At 52.8% G+C, this 19,930-nt stretch overlaps 1 protein-coding gene across 1 annotated transcript in view; it reads left to right on the forward strand.

The window, feature by feature from the left end:
• The window catches only part of LOC116958365 (uncharacterized), a 29,985-nt gene that overhangs the window by 2,511 nt on the left and 7,544 nt on the right, over positions 1 to 19,930 (forward strand). Inside the window, exons 2-5 of the mRNA XM_076056537.1 lie at positions 6,270 to 6,462; positions 7,728 to 7,895; positions 10,047 to 10,314; positions 17,540 to 19,264. Coding sequence (XP_075912652.1) covers positions 6,271 to 6,462; positions 7,728 to 7,895; positions 10,047 to 10,314; positions 17,540 to 19,264 — 2,353 coding nt within the window. The 5' untranslated portion in view covers position 6,270. The remainder of the gene's footprint in view (positions 1 to 6,269; positions 6,463 to 7,727; positions 7,896 to 10,046; positions 10,315 to 17,539; positions 19,265 to 19,930) is intronic.

The following is a 19,930-nucleotide window of genomic DNA, read 5'->3' on the forward strand; positions in this document are numbered from 1 at the left end:
GGTGGTGGTGTTAGTGGTGGTGGTGTTAGTGGTGGTGGTGGTGTTAGTGGTGTTAGTGGTGGTGTTAGTGGTGGTGGTGGTGTTAGTGGTGGTGGTGTTAGTGGTGATGGTGTTAGTGGTGGTGTTAGTGGTGTTAGTGGTGGTGTTAGTGGTGGTGGTGTTAGTGGTGGTGTTAGTGGTGGTGGTGTTAGTGGTGGTGGTGGTGGTGTTAGTGGTGGTGGTGGTGGTGTTAGTGGTGGTGGTGTTAGTGGTGTGTGTTAATAGTGGTGGTGTTAGTGGTGGTGGTGTTAGTGGTGGTGGTGGTGGTGTTAGTGGTGTTGGGTGGTGTTAGTGGTGGTGGTGGTGTTAGTGGTGGTGGTGTTAGTGGTGATGGTGTTAGTGGTGGTGTAGTGGTGTTAGTGGTGGTTTAGTGGTGGTGTTAGTGTGGTGGTGTTAGTGGTGGTGTTAGTGGTGGTGGTGGTGGTGGTGTTGGTGGTGGGTGTGGTGGTGTTAGTGGTGGTGGTGGTGTTGGTGGTGGTGGTGTTAGTGGTGCTAGGGGTGGTGTTAGTGGTGGTGGTGGTGTTAGTGGTGTTAGTGGTGGTGTTAGTGGTGGTGGTGGTGGTGTTAGTGGTGGTGGTGTTAGTGGTGGTTGTGTGGTGTTAGTGGTGGGTAGTGGTGATGGTGTTAGTGGTGGTGTAGTGGTGGTGGTGGTGTTAGTGGTGGTGGTGTTAGTGGTGGTGGTGGTGGTTGGGTGGTGTGGTGGTGTAGTGGTGTTAGCGGTGGTTGTTAGTGGTGGTGGTGGTTAGTGGTGGTGGTGAGTTAGTGGTGGTGGTGTTAGTGGTGGGGTGTTAGTGGTGGTGGTGTTAGTGGTGGTGGTGTTAGTGGTGGTGGTGTTAGTGGTGGTGGTGGTGTTAGTGGTGGTGTTAGTGGTGGTGGTGTTAGTGGTGGTGGTAGTGGTGTTAGTGGTGGTGTTAGTGGTGGTGGTGTTAGTGGTGGTGGTGTTAGTGGTGGTGGTGTTAGTGGTGGTGTTAGTGGTGGTGTTAGTGGTGGTGGTGTTAGTGGTGGTGGTGGTGTTAGTGGTGGTGGTGTTAGTGGTGGTGTTAGTGGTGGTGGTGTTAGTGGTGGTGGTGTTAGTGGTGGTGGTGTCAGTGGTGTTAGTGGTGGTGGTGTTAGTGGTGGTGTTAGTGGTGGTGTTGGTGGTGGTAGTGTTAGTGGTGGTGTTAGTAGTGGTGGTGTTAGTGGTGGTGGTGTTAGTGGTGGTGGTGTTAGTGGTGTTAGTGGTGGTGGTGGTGTTAGTGGTGGTGTTAGTGGTGGTGGTGTTAGTGGTGTTAGTGGTGGTGGTGGTGTAGTGGTGGTGGTGGTGGTGTTAGTGGTGGTGTTAGTGGTGGTGTTAGTGGTGGTGTTAGTGGTGATGGTGTTAGTGGTGGTGTTAGTGGTGTTAGTGGTGGTGTTAGTGGTGGTGGTGTTAGTGGTGGTGGTGTTAGTGGTGGTGTTAGTGGTGGTGGTGGTGTTAGTGGTGGTGTTAGTGGTGGTGGTGGTGTTAGTGGTGGTGGTGTTAGTGGTGGTGGTGGTGTTAGTGGTGGTGTTAGTGGTGGTGGTGTTAGTGGTGGTGTTAGTTGTGGTGGTAGTGGTGGTGTTAGTGGTGGTGTTAGTGGTGGTGGTAGTGGTGTTAGTGGTGGTGTTAGTGGTGGTGGTAGTGGTGTTAGTGGTGGTGTTAGTGGTGGTGGTGTTAGTGGTGGTGTTAGCGGTGGTGGTGTTAGTGGTGGTGTTAGTGGTGGTGTTAGTTGTGGTGGTCATGATAGGAGTGGAGGAGCGGTGGTGCAGCGGTTAGCGCTGCGCTACGAACCCGGCAACGGGAGTTCGATTCCCGCTCACGGCCAAAACCACCGGTGACGATTCTCTGAACCGGTCCTGGGCCTCCCCTAGGTCGACTCAGCCTCAAACGAGTAGCTGGTGTAGTGGTGGTGGTGCTGGCCACCCACCCCCTCTGTGTGTGCCACAGTGCCGGTAGCCTTCATAGGTAGCGCTGCTGCTGCTGCTACTAACAGCACTTGCTCCTACAGCCTGCTAGAGGCTACACGGGGGACATTTGTCTGTGTCTACCTTCATAGACTGCTGCTGCTACTCGCTACTACCAACAGCACTTGCCCCTACAGCCTGCTAGAGGCTACACGGGGGACCTTTGTCTGTGTCTACCTTCATAGACACTGCTGCTGCTACTCGCTACTACCAACAGCACTTGCCCCTACAGCAGTGGTTCTTAACCTTGTTGGAGGTACCGAACCCCACCAGTTTCATATGCGCATTCACCGAACCCCTCTTTAGTGAAAAATAAAATGTGATTTTTTTCAAATTCAAGACATAGATATGTTTTTTACTGGTACACAAAATGAGCCGTGCATGAACATTACCTTGTTCAAAGAATAAAACCAACACAATGCATAAACTCACAACAAATTACATACCTGGAAATCAATGTGACTTCTGCTGTTGCCTTTGAGAGATCAGTTCAGATATGCGTGGCTTCACCTTGGCAAGTGCCACTCTCATGTCATTTTCACAGCAAAGTCTGTTCCTTTTCTTCGTTTTTATGTCCAGCATCCTCGAAAAGGATTGCTCACAAAGATATGTTGTAACAAATGGTATAAAAAAATCCAGGGCTTTCATAGCAATAACTGGATACTTGTTCATTTGTCGACACCAAAACGTTGAGAGCGTTGTTGTTCTGAAGAGTTGCTGTTGAACCTGGCTCTGCTGAATTTCAATGATTTCGTCGAGGAATTCATCATTGACATCTGCTGTTTCAACAGCAAACGTGAACGGCTGTCTCACCCATTCTGGATATGACTCTCTTGTAGGGAAATATCCGTCGAGAGACTTTGCAAGCTCATCTAAGTGCGTGGCAATTGTTTGCTTCAGTTCCGTGGATACAGAAATATCTCCGATTCCAGACACATCTTCGATCTTACTTGCACAGTCGTCCAGAAGCGGGAAGTTTGTGAAGTTATTGTTCTCTGTTCGTCGTTTCCATAACGGTAGCTTTTTTTGAAAAGCCTTCAGGTGTTCTTCCGCTTCCATGATATTGACTCCACCACCCTGCATCTGCTGATTGAGATGATTGAGAGCTGCGAATATATCAGCCATGTACGCTAAAATGAGAATGAAGTCAGGATTTTTGAAGCAATCTGCATGGCAGTGTTGGTGCTCTTGCAAAAACAGGGCTAATTCCACACGCATGGCAAAAACACGATTCAGCACCTGTCCCCGGGATAACCACCGAATATTAGAATGGAGCAGAAGTACCTCAAATTCAGAGCCCATTTCTTTACACAGCTCACTGAAGATGCGGTGCCTCAGAGCACTTTTTCGCACATAGTTCACACATTCCACCACAGTTTTTAATACTTCTGCCATTTTTGAGGGTAAGGTTTTTGTTGCCAACGCATGCCTGTGCAGAATACAATGCGTCACAATGATGTGTGGTGCATCGGCCTTTACTAGCGCACCAAAACCAGACTTTCTTCCCAGCATGACTGGAGCTCCGTCCATACAAACTGCAGAAACCATATCCCATGAAAGATTGTTGTCTCTGAAGAAGTCATCCACAAGCTTCTTCACATCGGCTGCCTTCGTTGTTGTTGTAAGAGGCTTACAAAATAAAAACTCTTCTTTTATCATGTCGTCTTTCACATAGCGTACAAAAACAGCAAGCTGGCTTAGATCAGAAACGTCTGTGGTTTCGTCGAGTTGAAGGCTGAATTTTGCCGGGCTTGAAATCAGATCCGCGACTACTTGAGCCAAGATGTCTTTACTCATGTCTTCTATTCTGTCACTGACGGTGTCATTTGAAAGGGGAATTTGGGATAATTTACCTTCGGCCGCTGTTCCGAGTATCAGATTCGCCATCTTTAATGCAGCTGGTTTCACAAGTGTTTCACCAATGGTGTGTGGCTTGCCCTGCTTTGCGATCAGGTAAGCAACTTCGTACGATGCTGTCAGGATCGGTTTGTTAACAGGTACAAATCCAAGAGCAGGCAGAGTGGCCCTTTCATCGAATCTGGCTCTCTTCACCCTGAATTCAGCAAGTGTTGTGTTCTTGTATTCCCCGTCTCCATGCAGCTTCAAGAAGTGTTCCTTTAGTTTTGCCGGTGCAAGACTAGAGTTGCTCAACTTGGCGTTGCAAATCATGCAGATAGGACGCTCACTCCCATCACGTTCCATGATACATGAGAATCAATGTTGTACATATTCGTCCGACCACTTTCTTCTTTTGCCCGACATAGTTAGTATGGATAAAATATTAAAGAAATCACACGACGTACGACAACAACAGTCACACGTTGACTACTGAGTACGCACTAAATTCCCCGCAGCGCTGATTGGCCAAGCAGTGTAGCATGATCATCTGCAGCCAGTGATGGCCAAGCGGGCCGTGTGTGTCATCACAAATTTACACAATAATTCAAGTGTGTCCGGACCTCCGTGGCGGGGGCTCTGCCGAACCCCTGAGATCGACTCACCGAACCCCTGGGGTTCGATCGAACCACTGCCCTACAGCCTGCTAGAGGCTACACGGGGGAACTTTGTCTTGGTCATGATAGTGGAGGTGGTTGTGGTGATGATGTTGGTGGTGGTGGTGATGGTAGTGGAGATGGTGGTGGTGGTGATGATGGTGGTGGTCATGATGATGATTTGAGGATAACTCAGCAATGATGCTATAGCGATGATGTTTGTAATGATGTCGATGACGCTTATGATGGACATATCAGGCCAGATATGATGATACTGATGATGATGATGGGTATGAGAATGTTCCTACTGCATACCAGGCGAGGTAGTTAACATCTCACCACCCTGGCACACAGGAGGTCGTGGGTTCAATCCCAGACACTGAGAGATGTTGACTACCTCGCCTGGTACACAGGAGGTCGTGGGTTCAATCCCAGACACTGAGAGATGTTGACTACCTCGCCTGGAACACAGGAGGTCGTGGGTTCGATCCCAGACACTGAGAGATGTTGACTACCTCGCCTGGTACGCAGGAGGTCGTGGGTTCAATCCCAGAAACTGAAGGATGTTGACTACATCGCCTGATACGCAGGAAGTCGTGGGTTCAATCCCAGACACTGATAGATGTTGACTACCTCGCCTGGTACGCAGGAGGTCGTGGGTTCAATTGCAGACCCTGAGAGATGTTGACTACCTCGCCTGGAACGCAGGAGGTCGTGGGTTCTCTCCCAGACACTGATAGATGTTGACTACCTCGCCTGGTACACAGGAGGTAGTGGGTTCAATCCCAGACCCTGAGAGATGTTGACTACCTCGCCTGGTACACAGGAGTTCGTGGGTTCTATCCTGGACCCTGAGAGATGTTGACTACCTCGCCTGGTTACGCAGGAAGTCGTGGGTTCTATCCCGACACTGACGATGCCTGCTGCTGCTGTAGATTTGGAGTCTGCGTCTCTCTCATCATCATCATCACGGTGGCTAATCATACGTTCGACTAATCACCACCATCACCACCATCATCACCGTCACCATCATCACCACCATCATCACCATCATCACCACCACCATCACGGTCACCACCATCATCACCACCACAATCACCACCGCCACCATCACCACCCCGACCACCACCACCACCCCCACCACCACCCCCACCACCACCCCCACCACCACCACCACCCCCACCCCCACCACCACCCCCACCACCACCCCCACCATCACCCCCACCACCACCCCCCACCACCACCACCACCACCACCACCCCCACCACCACCACCACCACCCCCACCACCACCACCCCCACCACCACCACCACCATCACCACCACCCCCACCACAACCACCACCACCACCCCCCACCACTACCACTACCACCCCCACCACCACCACCACCCCCACCCCCACCCCCACCACCACCACCCCCACCACCACCACCACCACCACCCCCACCACCACCACCCCCACCACCACCACCACCACCACCCCCACCACCACCCCCACCACCACCACCACCACCACCCCCACCACCACCACCACCACCACCCCACCACCACCACCACCACCCCCACCACCACCACCCCCACCCCTACCACCACCCCCACCCCCACCACCACCCCCACCCCCACCACCACCCCCACCACCACCACCACCCCCACCACCACCACCTCCACCACCACCACCACCACCCCCACCACCACCACCACCACCCCCACCACCACCACCCCCACCCCTACCACCACCACCACCCCCACCACCCCCACCACCACCCCCACCTCTTCACAGAATGCACCACGAGTGGACGGCCACCTCGTCAGCCGAGCGAGCGATGGACATGAAGATGTACTTCTGCCTGGCGCTGCCCGCCAGGCCCCACAGATCGCACGGCCACGGCCAACCTCGTCACGGTGGCGACGAGGTGGAGGAGGTGGAGGAGGTGGAGGAGGTGGAGGACGAGGAGGAGGTGGAGGAGAGAGAGGTGCGTGAGTCAATGTGACTCTATATCTATGGGACTCTATGTGACTATATATGTGACTCTATATGTGACTCTATATGTGACTCTGTATGGGACTCTATGGGACTCTATATGGAAGTTTATGGGACTCTATGGGACCCTGTGTGACTATATATGTGAATCTATATGGGACTCTATATGTGAATCTATATGTGACTCTATATGGGACTCTATGGGACTCTATATGACTCTATGTGACTCTATATGTGACTCTATGTGACTCTATATGGGACTCTATGTGACTCTGTATGTGACTCTATATGTGACTCTATATGTGACTCTATATGTGACTCTATGTGACTCTATGTGTGACTCTATATGTGACTCTATATGTGACTCTATATGTGACTCTATATGTGACTCTATGTGACTCTATGTGTGACTCTATATGTGACTCTATATGTGACTCTATGTGTGAATCTATATGTGACTCTATATGTGACTCTATATGGGACTCTATATGTGACTCTACATGTGACTCTATATGTGACTCTATATGTGACTCTATGTGACTCTATATGTGACTCTACATGTGACTCTATATGTGACTCTACATGTGACTCTATATGTGACTCTATGTGTGACTCTATATAGGACTCTATATGTGACTCTATATGGGACTCTATATGTGACTCTACATGTGACTCTATATGTGACTCTATATGTGACTCTGTATGTGACTCTATATGTGACTCTATATGGGACTCTATATATGACTCTATATGTGACTCTACATGTGACTCTATATGTGACTCTATATGTGACTCTATATGTGACTCTATATGTGACTCTATACGTGACTCTATATAAGACTCTACATGTGACTCTATATGTGACTCTATATGTGACTCTATATGTGACTCTATATGTGACTCTATGTCTGACTCTATATGTGACTCTATATGTGACTCTATATGTGACTCTATATGTGACTCTGTGTGTGACTCTATATGTGACTCTATATGTGACTCTGTATGTGACTCTATATAAGACTCTATGTGTGACTCTATATGTGACTCTATATGTGACTCTATGGGACCCCCCTATGTGACTCTATATGACTCTATGTGACTCTATGTGTGACTCTATATGTGACTCTATGTGACTCTATATGTGACTCTATATATGACTCTATGTGTGACTCTATATGTGACTCTATACGTGACTCTATGGGACCCCCCTATGTGACTCTATGGGACCCCCCCCCCTCCCCCCGTGTGTCTCTACAGGCCGCGCGGGTCCTGCGCGAGGCCGTGGGCCGAGGCGACGTGGGGGCGCTCCGGGCCCTGCTTTGCCGGCCCGCGGTGCTCCGTCACGTGGACGCGCTGTGTGGCTGGGGGGTCCCGTGCCCGCCACTGCGCGTGGTCGCAGCCAGGGGGGACCTGGAGAGCGTCCAGGTGGGTCGGGAGGGTGGCGGTGGTGGTGGTGGTGGTGGTAGCGGCAAAACAACCCCCTACCTCCTCATTGGTCAGCGGACGGGCATAGCTGTCACGGGGGGGGAGGGCCAATTCCGAGTGGCCTTTAACCCCTCATGGCGTCTGTGACCGCCACAGCGGCCAAACGTGGGCTCTGGACGGGTGCGAGGGGCTGGTAACCCCCTCCACCTTCAATGAATTACCGCTAAACCACGAAATAAAACTTCTATCGAGCTTGTGCGGGAGGCCCCCGGGGTGACAGGCATCTACGACGTCTCCTGGCCAAACCTCAATTGGCGGAGCCAGGAGATTGAATCTCCACCCTCGGGGCTCCTCCAGAAACAACGAAAAGCCAATTCGGTTGGACACGTGGAATGTTCGAACGCTCACCGCGGAGGAGAAGCTGCCGCTCCTCTGTCGGGAGCTGGACCGGTACCGCCTGGATCTCTGTGGCATTCAGAAGGTCCAGTGGACCGGTTCTGGCTCCTGCCACCATGAGGGGTGGACAGTTCTCTACTAGGGGCAGCAGACTGCCAAACAACAGGGAGTGGCTTTTCTTCGGAATTAAAGAATGAAGGGGGTGTGGGAGCGTGGCGGTGAGGTGTGGGAAGCTGTAAGCCCCAGGCTACTTTGGGCTCGTCTTCCCATCAGTCAGAGGCGAGGAGTGGTGGTCGTGGTTACTTATGCCCCCACCGAAGACGAACATCGGTGGAGGGATGCAGGCAAAGCCGATGAGTCAGATGCTGGCTAAACTGGCCCCTTGGGATAGAGTTATCTTGTTGGGTGACTTCAATGCCTGAGATGGTCATGATGCTGGCACCTGGTCTGGAGTGATTAGAAGGCATGGGCCAGATCAGCTGAATAACAAAGGCAGGAGGCTGCTAGATTTTTGTGCAGCCCATGGGCTTGTAATTACCAACACGCTGTTCTGGCATCGGCGCATCCACACAACATCATGGATGCACGCCGAGTCCAAGCAAGAACATCTGCTGGATTACATAGTGACGGACCAGCAGATGCGGGCCCATATCCTTGACACCAGGACCTAACGTGGAGCTGATCTGCCCTCTGACCATCGACTTGTCATCTGTAAGATGCGCCTGCCATTCTTCCACTCCGGTGGTGGGTGTACACCCAGGACCCTATTCAAACCTAAGGTGGCCTGGTCTCAGCTCGCTGATGAAAGTTGCAAGCGAGAATTTCATCATCGCTTGCGGCTGGGGTTGGCATCGTCCCCCACTTCTCCTGATGTCGAGGGTAAATGGGCGAGGTTTAGGGCTTTGACTCAGGCAGCTGCAATGGCTGCTTTGGGTACGCGGTCCAGACCTCCACAGAGACCCTGGCTGACAGAGGTGTTCAAACTGGCTGAGAAAAAGCGACAGGCCCACTCTCATAAGCTACAGCAGGCTAGACTGCGTTGGCTGGGTCATGTAGCCCGCATGCCCAGCCACCGCATGCCGAAACAGCTTTTGTTCGGCCGGATCGAGGGGGCTAAACGGGCGCGGCACGGGCTAGAGAAGAGATGGAGTGATGTGGTACAGGAGGACGTGGAGCTGAGTGGACTTGCCGATGACTGGTACCAGCGGTGTCAAGATCGGCCTCTGTGGAGGAGGCTCGTGAAGGACGCTACTGGGCAGTTGGAGGCAGTCGCCCTCCAACAACAACGGAGGGCGGAGGAGCGACGCTCACAACAACGAGCGGAGCGCCGGGTGGCTAAGGCACAGCAGGTTGGCACAGTAGGGGGCACAGGTGGTGCATCAGCCACTCATCTCAGTCAGTCGACCCGTGGCACCTGCTGGGTCTGCCCCGTGACCTCCTGCCCAGCGGGCGTTCGACACTTCACGTGGCCTCAAGGTGCACATAGCCTGGCACAAGCGTCGTGGTGACGTCACCGCCACTTAGTGGCGAAGGGCGGTTGTTGTTGTTCTTGTTGTTGTTGTTGTTGGGGGTAGCGGTTACGAAGGCGGTGCTGGTGGTGGTGGTGACGATACAGCTGCTCCAACTCCATGAAGTCTCAGACACGGCAACCGCACCACCACCACCACCACTCCCCACACTCACTCACTCACTCTCCCCCCCACCCCTCTCCCCCCCCACCAATTCCCCCCACCACCACCAATTCCCCCCCCCCAGCTGCTCCTCTCCAGCGGTGCCGACCCCGACCGCCCTGACCTCAAGTCTCAGACGCCGCTGTGGGTGGCCGTGTGGGGGGGCCACGCTCCGTGCGTCCGCGCCCTCCTGGCGGCGGGCGCCAGGCCCTCCGGGAGCCCGCTCTGCGCCTGCTCGCCACTGGCGCAAGCCGCGCGCGACGGCCGCGCCGATCTCGCGCGGGAGCTGCTGGCGGCCGGGGGCAGCGCGGACGCTCGGGGCAGGGTCGGTGGCCCGGGTGGGCAGCTGTCTGGTGGGTGGGCGGGCGGTAGTCCAGGTCGGGCAACGCCGTCGCGGGCGGTGGGGCGAGTGGGGTTTGGTGGAGGGACAATTCCGAGTGGCCGTTCCCGTCATGGCGTCTGTGACCACCACGGCGGCCCTCCACCTTGAATCAGCTACCGCTAAACCGCGTAGAATTAATAAATCTAATTAATGAGCTTGAAGCTTGTGCCGAAGGCCACGTGAAGGCGTCGAACGCCCGCTGGGCAGGAGGTCACGGGGCAGAAACCAGCAGGTGCCACGGGTCGACTGACTGAGATGACTACTGGCTGTTGCACCACCTGTGCCCCCTACTGTGCCAACCTGCTGTGCCTTAGCCGCCCGGCACTCCGCTCGTTGTTGTGAGCGTCGCTCCTCCACCCTCCGGGGGGGGGACAGGTGTCTATTACGTCTCCTGGCCAAACCCCATTTTGGCGGAGCCAGGAGATTGATTTGTTACCATCGGGACTCCTCCAGAAACAACGAAAAGCCACTACGGGTGGCCACGTGGAATGTTCGAACGCTCACCGCGGAGGAGAGGCTGCCGCTCCTCTCTCGGGAGCTGGACCAGTACCGCTTGGATCTCTGTGGCATTCAGGAGGTCCGGTGGACTGGCTCTGGCTCCTGCCGCCATGAGGGGTGGACAGTCCTCTACCCGGGGCAGGAGACTACCTAACAACAGGGAGCGGCTCTTCTTCAAAACGAAAGAATGAAGGGGGCGTGGGAGTGTGGCAGTGAAGTGTGGGAAGCTGTAAGCCCCAGGCAACTTTGGGCTCGCCGTCCCATCAACCGAAGGTGAGGAGTGGTGGTCGTGGTTACTTATGCCCCCACCGAAGACGAACATCCATGGAGGGATGCAGGCAAGGCGAGTGAGTCAGATGCCTTCTATGACCTCATGTCACAGGTGCTGGCTAAAGTGGCCCCTCGGGATAGAGTTATCTTGTTGGGTGACTTCAATGCCTGAGTTGGTCATGATACTGGCACCTGGTCTGGAGTGATTGGAAGGCATGGGCCAGATCAGCTCAATAACAACGGTAGGAGGCTGCTAGATTGTTGTGCAGCCCATGGGCTTGTAATTACCAACACGCTGTTCTGGCATTGGCGCATCCACACAACATCATGGATGCATGCCGGGTCCAAGCAAGAACATCTGCTGGACTACATAGTGACAGAACAGCAGATGCGGGCCCATGTCCTTGACACCAGGACCTACCGTGGAGCTGATCTGACCTCTGACCATCGACTTGTCATCTGTAAGATGCGCCTGCCATTCTTCCACTCCGGTGGTGGGTGTACACCCAGGACCCCATTTCAACCTAAAGTGGCCTGGTCTCAGTTATCTGATGAAAGTTGCAAGCGAGAATTTCATCATCGCTTGCGGCTGGGATTGGCATCGCCCCCGACTCCTCCTGATGTCGAGGGTAAATGGGCGAGGTTTAGGACTGTCACTCATGCAGCTGCAATGGCTGTTTTGGGTACGCGGTCCAGAACTCCCTAGAGATCCTGGCTGACAGAGGAGGTGTTCAGGATGGTTGAGAAAAAGCGACAGGCCCACTCTAATCGTCTACAGCATCCCACGTCGGAGAATGAGGAGGCTTACCGCAGCCTTCGCTCGTAGGTTCAGAGAGCCGTGAGGCGCTGCAAGGATGGGTGGTGGTCGCGGGTTGCTGAGGAGATGGAGTCTGCTTCATTGGCCCGTGATCACAAATCCCTATTTAACTCCATCAAAAAAGTAACCTGCAGCGCCACTCCTATTACCATCATTAGGGGAAAAAAAACGGTGATCCAATCTCCGACCCCCAGGAACAGGCTTGCAGATTCGCTGAGCATTTCTGTGAAGTCCTGGGGGAGGGGAAATCCCTCGACGTGGAAAACATCGTGGGGACAAAGTGGGTGTGACCCTAATCTAGCCTTGAAGTTTTCGTGACTGCAGGGATCCCCAGTCTTTGCTTCTTTCGGTAAAGTCATCACGTTGGTAGAACGTAAAAGAAATCACGACGACGTTTCGATCGCAACACAAGCGACCGCCATCAGGTGGAACAGACACAGCAGGAGAACTGCTGACATAGGAGAAAGAGCTGCTACTGCTGCTGCTGCTGCCAACAAGAGTTTACGTCGGATTTTTGGTGGGCTTAACCCAAGGGGGGTAAGTGGTGCCGAGCTAGAGAAGGAATGTGTACGTCAATGTGAGAGATCGGCGCGTCAACGTGAGATAGTTCCCAGCCACCGGAGATGGTGGGAATCATCCTGTGCCTGAGCTGCCTCACCCAAGGGTAAGTGTGTGGAGTTAAAGAAGGAATTTGTACGTATAACAGTTCATAGTTTCAGAGTTCCGTAGTTGCATTTATTGTTGGTGTAGCCCTGTGAGCCATTCGGCTCTTGAATCGGGTGCAAAACGCAACAAACAAACAAAACTAAAACACGAACAAGAACAACATCTTAAAGTGACTACTTTGTGTGTGTGTGTGAGTGTGTGACTGTGCAAACAGAAAATCCAGGGGAAAAAGAAAAACATCAAAATATTCCTGAAATAGCACCGTGTACACCAAGGCTGTGTGGTGCAAAAAATCCCAGTGGGATGCAAGTCAAACAACAACAACAACAACTAAATTTTGATTTAAAGCTTTCGTGACTGCAGTAATTCATATTCTTAGCTCTTTCGGTAAAGTCACGTTGAAGGGAAACAATAAAATAATAAAATATATATAAAACAATAAAAATTCTCACAAGCGTTTTATATATATTTTATTATTTTATTGTTTCCCTTCAACGTGACTTTACCGAAAGAGCTAAGAATAACAACAACAACCACAAGATAACTAAGATTAACTCCATCAGTCTAACTACAATAAACAAAAACATGGCCAAACCAAAAAACGTTTTAGAAATCACCAAAATAAAGCCAAACTCTTTGTGTTTTTTTTCCGGTAAAGTCACGTAGGTAAATAAATAAATAACATACATTAAAACTAAATTAAATCACGACGTTTCGGGCGCAACACAAGCGCCCTTCTTCAGGTGGGGACAACGTAACGAAAGCACAAACGCTTAAAATGTCATTTATTTGATTTAGTTCTTACCCACGTGACCTTATGAATCCTTGCAGTGACGAAAGCTTCAAATCTAGAATGCTCTGCAAACCTTCGGGCAACTATCAAAGGTTTGCTCACGATGCCATCCGGAGATGTATAAACATAGACATAACGTCAACCGTGGGGAGATGGATACAAACTGAGCAATCATTGGAAGGACGTTATGAACCAAGTAAAAGTCTTCACCGGCTGTGATGCTTCCATCCCACCTGCCTGTTTCAGCTGTTATTTCCCACTCTCCGGGTACATCACCAGGCTAAGTATCCGTGAGGCAGCCCAGCCACAGGAGGATTCCCCCAGCCACATCCTGTGGCTGGGGGGACCCTTCCCACGTAAGACACGCTTCAAATCTAGGACACGCTAATCTCTCACATTCACATTGACGTACAAATTCCTTCACTGGCTCCGCCCGCTTACCCTTGGGTTGAGCCCACCCAAAAATCTGATGTACGGTAAAAAAAAAAAATCCTGGGATTTGCGAGCAATAATCCGTTCCGGAAAGGTGTCTGTAAACCAAAGCGCACTCGTATATCAAAGCGCTCGTTACATCAGCTGCGTGATCACGTGATGCTCGGCAGTACAAAGCGTGTACACGTCAACTGCTCGTATTGCCAAGGACCCCTCGCTCGTTTGTCAAGTTAATATTTACTCGAACATTTTTTTTTGCTCGTCTTGCAAAACACTCGCAGGCCAAGTTACTCGCAATCCACAAAGTTTTACTGTAAACACCTGTTGGCAGCAGCAGCAGCAGCTCTTTCTCCTATGTCAGCAGTTCTCCTGCTGTGTCTGTTACACCTGATGACGGTCGCTTGTGCTGCGATCGAAACGTCACGTGACCTAATTGATTTTCTTTTCCTACCGACGTGATGACTTTACGGAAAGAACCAAAGGGTGGAGATGACCCTGCTCAGGCTGCGGTGCGTCAAATATTGGATGAAGGAGTCACCCGCCGTGAGTGGCTGGCTGAGGTGCCATCCGTTGAGGAAGTACTCGAGGCGATCCAGAGACCGGGAAAGGCACCGGGCAGAGATGATCTCCCAAGCGAAATGCTGAGGGAGGCTGGCGTTTGTGCACAGACTGCCCTACATGACATCATAACAACGGTCTGGACCACTGGACGGGTTCCGCAGGATTGGAAGGATGCCCTGGTGGTCCCCCTCTTTAAGAAGGGGGACCGCACAGACTGTAACAACTACAGGGGCAACTCACTCCTCAGTGTGCCAGGAAAGGTCCTGGCAAGGATTATTCAACATCGCCTTGCCAGGCACGCTGAGGAGAGGCTTGCGGAGCCCCAAATGCGGTTTCAGGAAAGGGCGGTCCTGCACAGATGCCATATTTTCTGTCCGTCTGCTAAAGCAAAGGCGTAGGGAATTCCAACAAGACCTACATCTCTGCTTTATTGACCTGGTCAAGGCCTATGATAGCATCAGTAGGCCTGGGCTCTGGGTTGTTCTTCATGCTTTCGGAGTCCCTGACCCTCTGCTCATGATCGTTAAGGACCTTCATGATGGTGAGCGGGCCCGGGTAAAACTACGTGGCCGGGAGTCCGAGCCATTCCTTGTACACCTTGGGGTGCGACAGGGATGTCCTCTGGCTCCCACATTATTTAACATCTTTTTTGACCACGTAGTTCATTAAGCCTTTGATGACTGTACCAGAGGAATTTCCATCTGGTACAGATACAATGGGAGGCTGATCGATACCCGGGTGCGGTCAAGGGATGGCTCCCTATTGCTCAACCACGTTATGTATGCGGATGATTTGGTAATAGCTGCTCATTCAGAGGAGGAGTTGGAGACGCTGCTGCTGAGACTGGAGTGTGCCACTAAGAGATGGGGCCTTACCATCAGCCCCACCAAAACTAAGCACCTGCCTGGGTATTTTGTACCATCGGACACTCCACCCCCACAACTCCCAATCGGTGATGCGGCAGTTGTGGAGAGAGTGGAGAGTTTCCCATACCTGGGCAGTGTGCTCATGACTGGCTTCGGTTTGACAGCAGAGGTCTCACTCAGAATCAGTGGAGCGGCATTATCTTTTCATCGGTTGCGTAACGCTGTGTTGAAGCTACGTGGTCTGTCGCTCCGCACGAAGCTTCAAGTCTTCTCGACCATGGTCATTCCCTCCTTTCTCTACGCTTGCAAAACATGGACCCCCCTAATGGAGCATCTTCGACGATTGGAAACATTTAGGCTGGCCTGCCTACAATCCATCCTGGGTTTAACCAGGATGGATTGTGTGAGGAGCTAACAAGTCCCATCGGTGAGCTCCTCCGGCAGGCAAGGCTGCGTTGTTTGAGTCATGTAGCTCGCATGCCCAGCCACCGCATGCTGGAACAGCTTTTGTTCGGCCGGATAGAAGGGGCGAAACGGGCACGGCACGGGCTAGAGAAGAGATGGAGTGATGTGGTACAGGAGGACGTGGAGCTGAGTGGACTTGCCGATGACTGGTACCAGCGGTGTCAAAATCGGCCTCTGTGGAGGAGGCTCGTGAAGGATGCTACTGGGCAGTTGGAGGCAGTCACACTCCAACTACAATGGAGCGACGCTCACAACAACGAGCGGAGCGCCGGGTGGCTAAAGCACTGCAGGTTGGCACAGTAGGGGGCACAGGTGGTGCATCAGCCAGTCATCTCAGTCATCTCAGTCAGTCGACCCGTGGCACCTGCTGGGTCTGCCCCGTGACCTCCTGCCAGCGGGCGTTCGACACTTCACGTGGCCTCAAGGTGCACATTGCCTGGCACAAGCGTCGTGGTGATGTCACCGCCACTTAGTGGCGAATGGGACTCTATATGGGACTGTATGGGACTCTATATGGGACTCTGACTCGATATGGGACTTTATATGGGACTGTGTGAGACTCTCTCTCTCTGTGACCCTATGGGACTCTGACTCTACATGGGGCTCTATATTGGACTCGGACTTTGTATGGGACTCTGTGGGAATTCATTGGTGATTCTGCCTCTTGACTCTTCGTTCGTATGGCTGATGGAGCTAGTGGAAGGTGGTGTAGATGGTGGTGGTGGTGATGATGGAGATGGTGGTGGTGGAGATGGTGGTGGGGGTGGTGATGGAGATGGTGGTGGTGGTGATGATGGAGATGGTGGTGGTGGAGATGGTGGTGGTGGTGATGGAGATGGTGGTGGTGGTGGTGGAGATGATGGAGATAGTGGTGGTAGAGATGGTGGTGGTGGAGATGGTGGTGGTGATGGTGGTGGAGATGGTGGTGGTGGAGATGGTGGTGGTGGAGATGGTGGTGGTGATGATGGAGATGGTGGTGGTAGAGATGGTGGTGGTGGAGATGGTGGTGGTGAAGATGGTGGTGGTGATGGAGATGGTAGTGGTGGAGATGATGGAGATGGTGGTGGTAGAGATGGTGGTAGTGGAGATGGTGGTGGTGGAGATGGTGGTGGTGGAGATGGTGGTGGTGGTGATGGTGGTGGTGATGATGGAGATGGTGGTGGTAGAGATGGTGGTGGTGCAGATGGTGGTGGTGGAGATGGTTGTGGTGATGGTGATGGAGATGGTGGTGGTAGAGATGGTGGTGGTGGAGATGGTGGTGGTGGAGATGGTGGTGGAGATGGTGATGGTGGAGATAGTGGTGATGGTGGAGATGGTGGAGATGGTGGTGTTGGTGGAGATGATGGTGGTGGTGATGGAGATGATGGTGGTGGTGGAGATGGTGGAGATGATGGTGGTGGTCGTGGTGGTGGAGATGATGGTGGTGGTGATGGAGATGATGGTGGTGATGGTGGTGGTGGAGATGGTGGAGATGGTGGTGGTGGTGATGGAGATGATGGTGGTGATGGTGGTGGTGGTGGTGGAGATGGTGGTGGAGATGGTGGTGGTAGAGATGGTGATGTTGGTGATGGCGGTGGTGTTGGTGGAGATGATGGTGGTGGTGATGGAGATGATGGTGGTGGTGGTGGTGGAGATGGTAGTGGTAGAAGATGGTGATGTTGGTGATGGCGGTGGTGATGGGGTGGTGGTGGAGATGCTGGTCGTAGTAGACGTTGGTGATGATGATGGGTATGCAATGTGTTCTTGGCTCAGTGATACCACCACCACCACCACCCCCATCACCACCCCCACCACCCCCATCACCACTACCACCACCCCCCCCCCCCAGGCCCCCTCTACCTGGCCGTGATGCAGGCCCACGTGGAGTTGGTTCGCCTTCTGCTGCAGGGGGGCGCTGACCCAGACTACAACGGCACCTGGGCGAGGGTCACGCCACATGTCGATCGTGGGTCACCACCTCATCAAACACCTCCTCCACCTCCTCCACCTCCTCCATCATCTCAACCTCCTTCTCCATCATCTCAACCACCTCCTCCTCCACCTCCTCCACCTCCTCCACCTCCTCCATCATCTCAACCTCCTCCACCTCCTCCATCATCTCAACCACCTCCACCTCCTCCATCATCTCAACCACCTCCACCTCCTCCATCATCTCAACCTCCTCCACCTCCTCCATCATCTCAACCACCTCCACCTCCTCCACCTCCTCCACCTCCTCCATCATCTCAACCTCCTCCACCTCCTCCATCATCTCAACCTCCTCCACCTCCTCCATCATCTCAACCACCTCCTCCTCCACCTCCTCCACCTCCTCCATCATCTCAACCTCCTCCACCTCCTCCATCATCTCAACCTCCTCCACCTCCACCTCCTCCATCATCTCAACCACCTCCTCCTCCACCTCCACCTCCTCCTCCACCTCCTCCACCTCCTCCACCTCCTCCATCATCTCAACCTCCTCCACCTCCACCTCCTCCATCATCTCAACCACCTCCTCCTCCACCTCCTCCACCTCCTCCATCATCTCAACCTCCTCCACCTCCTCCATCATCTCAACCTCCTCCACCTCCTCCATCATCTCAACCTCCTTCTCCATCATCTCAACCAACTCCTCCTCCACCTCCTCCATCATCTCAACCTCCACCTCCATCATCTCATCCACCACCGCCACCTCTTCCTCCATCATCTCAACCACCTCCTCCTCCACCTCCTCCGTCATCTCAACCACCTCCTCCTCCACCTCCTCCATCATCTCAACCACCTCCTCCCCCACCTCCTCCATCATCTCAACCACCTCCTCCTCCATCATCTCGTCCACCTCCTCCTCCACCTCCTCCATCATCTCAACCACATCATCCTCCACCTCCTCCATCATCTCAACCACCTCCTCCTCCACCTCCTCCATCATCTCAACCACCACCTCCTCCATCATTTCATCCACCTCCACCTCCTCCATCATCTCATCCACCACCTCCTCCATCATCTCAACCACCTCCTCCTCCACCTCCTCCATCATCTCATCCACCACCTCCACCTCTTCCTCCATCATCTCATCCACCACCTCTTCTTCCATCATCTCATCCATCTCCTCCATCTCATCCATCTCCACCTCCTCCATCTCATCTATCCCTTACACCTCCACCACCACCTGTCCCAAACGACCCAGGTGTTCCACCTCCACCACCTCCACCACCTCCACCACCTCCACCACCTCCACCACCACCACCTAACCCATACGACCCAGCAACAATAGCAGCAGCGGCGGCGGCGGCGGCCAGCGGGTCACGTGACCCGGGCAGCTACTGCTGCTCCTGCCTCGAGACGCTGGTTCGCCGCTACTGCCGCAGCCCCGGGGTCAGCCCCGGGGGCAGCCCCGGGGGCAGCAGCGGCGGCGGCGATGGCGATGGGGCGGAGCGGGCAGAGGCTGCCCTGGCGGTAGCGCAGCTGCTGCTGGACGCGGGCGCGAACCCATACCTCGTCCGTCTGGCCAGCCTCCTGGACGAGACTGGGAGGCCACGGGGCCTCACGGCGGAGCTCATCCTGAGGGCTCGAGGTGAGAAAGCGAATGGGGGGGGGGGGGGGGGGGCGGGGGGGGTGGGCTGAGAGGAGGAGCTCCGTGCTGGGGACTGTCTGGGTTTGCGGGATGTGAGTCCAGGGTGGATGTCGTGGATTGGGCAGGAGGCGGTGCAAATTTATCTTGACTTTCGGTGGCCAGGTCAGGGCTCCAACGGTGTGAGATAGTAGAATACAATAATATACATTATTGCACTAAATTATACTACTTTACATTATACACTACTATATACTACTATACACCACTATACATTATACACTACTATATACTACTATACATTATACACTACTATACACCACTATACATTATACACTACTATATACTACTATACATTATTACACTAATTTATACTACTTTACATTATACACTAGTATATACACTATACACTACTATACATTTAACACTACTATACACTACTATACATTATACACTACTATATACACTATACACTACTATACATTATACACTACTATACATTATACACTACTATACATTATTACACTACTATATACTAGTAAACATTATACTACTATACATTATACACTACTATATACTACTATACATTATACACTACTATACATTATACACTACTATACATTATTACACTACTATATACTAGTATACATTATACTACTATATACTACT

Source organism: Petromyzon marinus, chromosome 76 (assembly GCF_048934315.1).
Source record: "Petromyzon marinus isolate PM22_M1 ecotype Great Lakes invasive population chromosome 76, UKy_Petmar_22M1.pri1.0, whole genome shotgun sequence".
Classification (NCBI taxonomy): domain Eukaryota; kingdom Metazoa; phylum Chordata; class Hyperoartia; order Petromyzontiformes; family Petromyzontidae; genus Petromyzon; species Petromyzon marinus.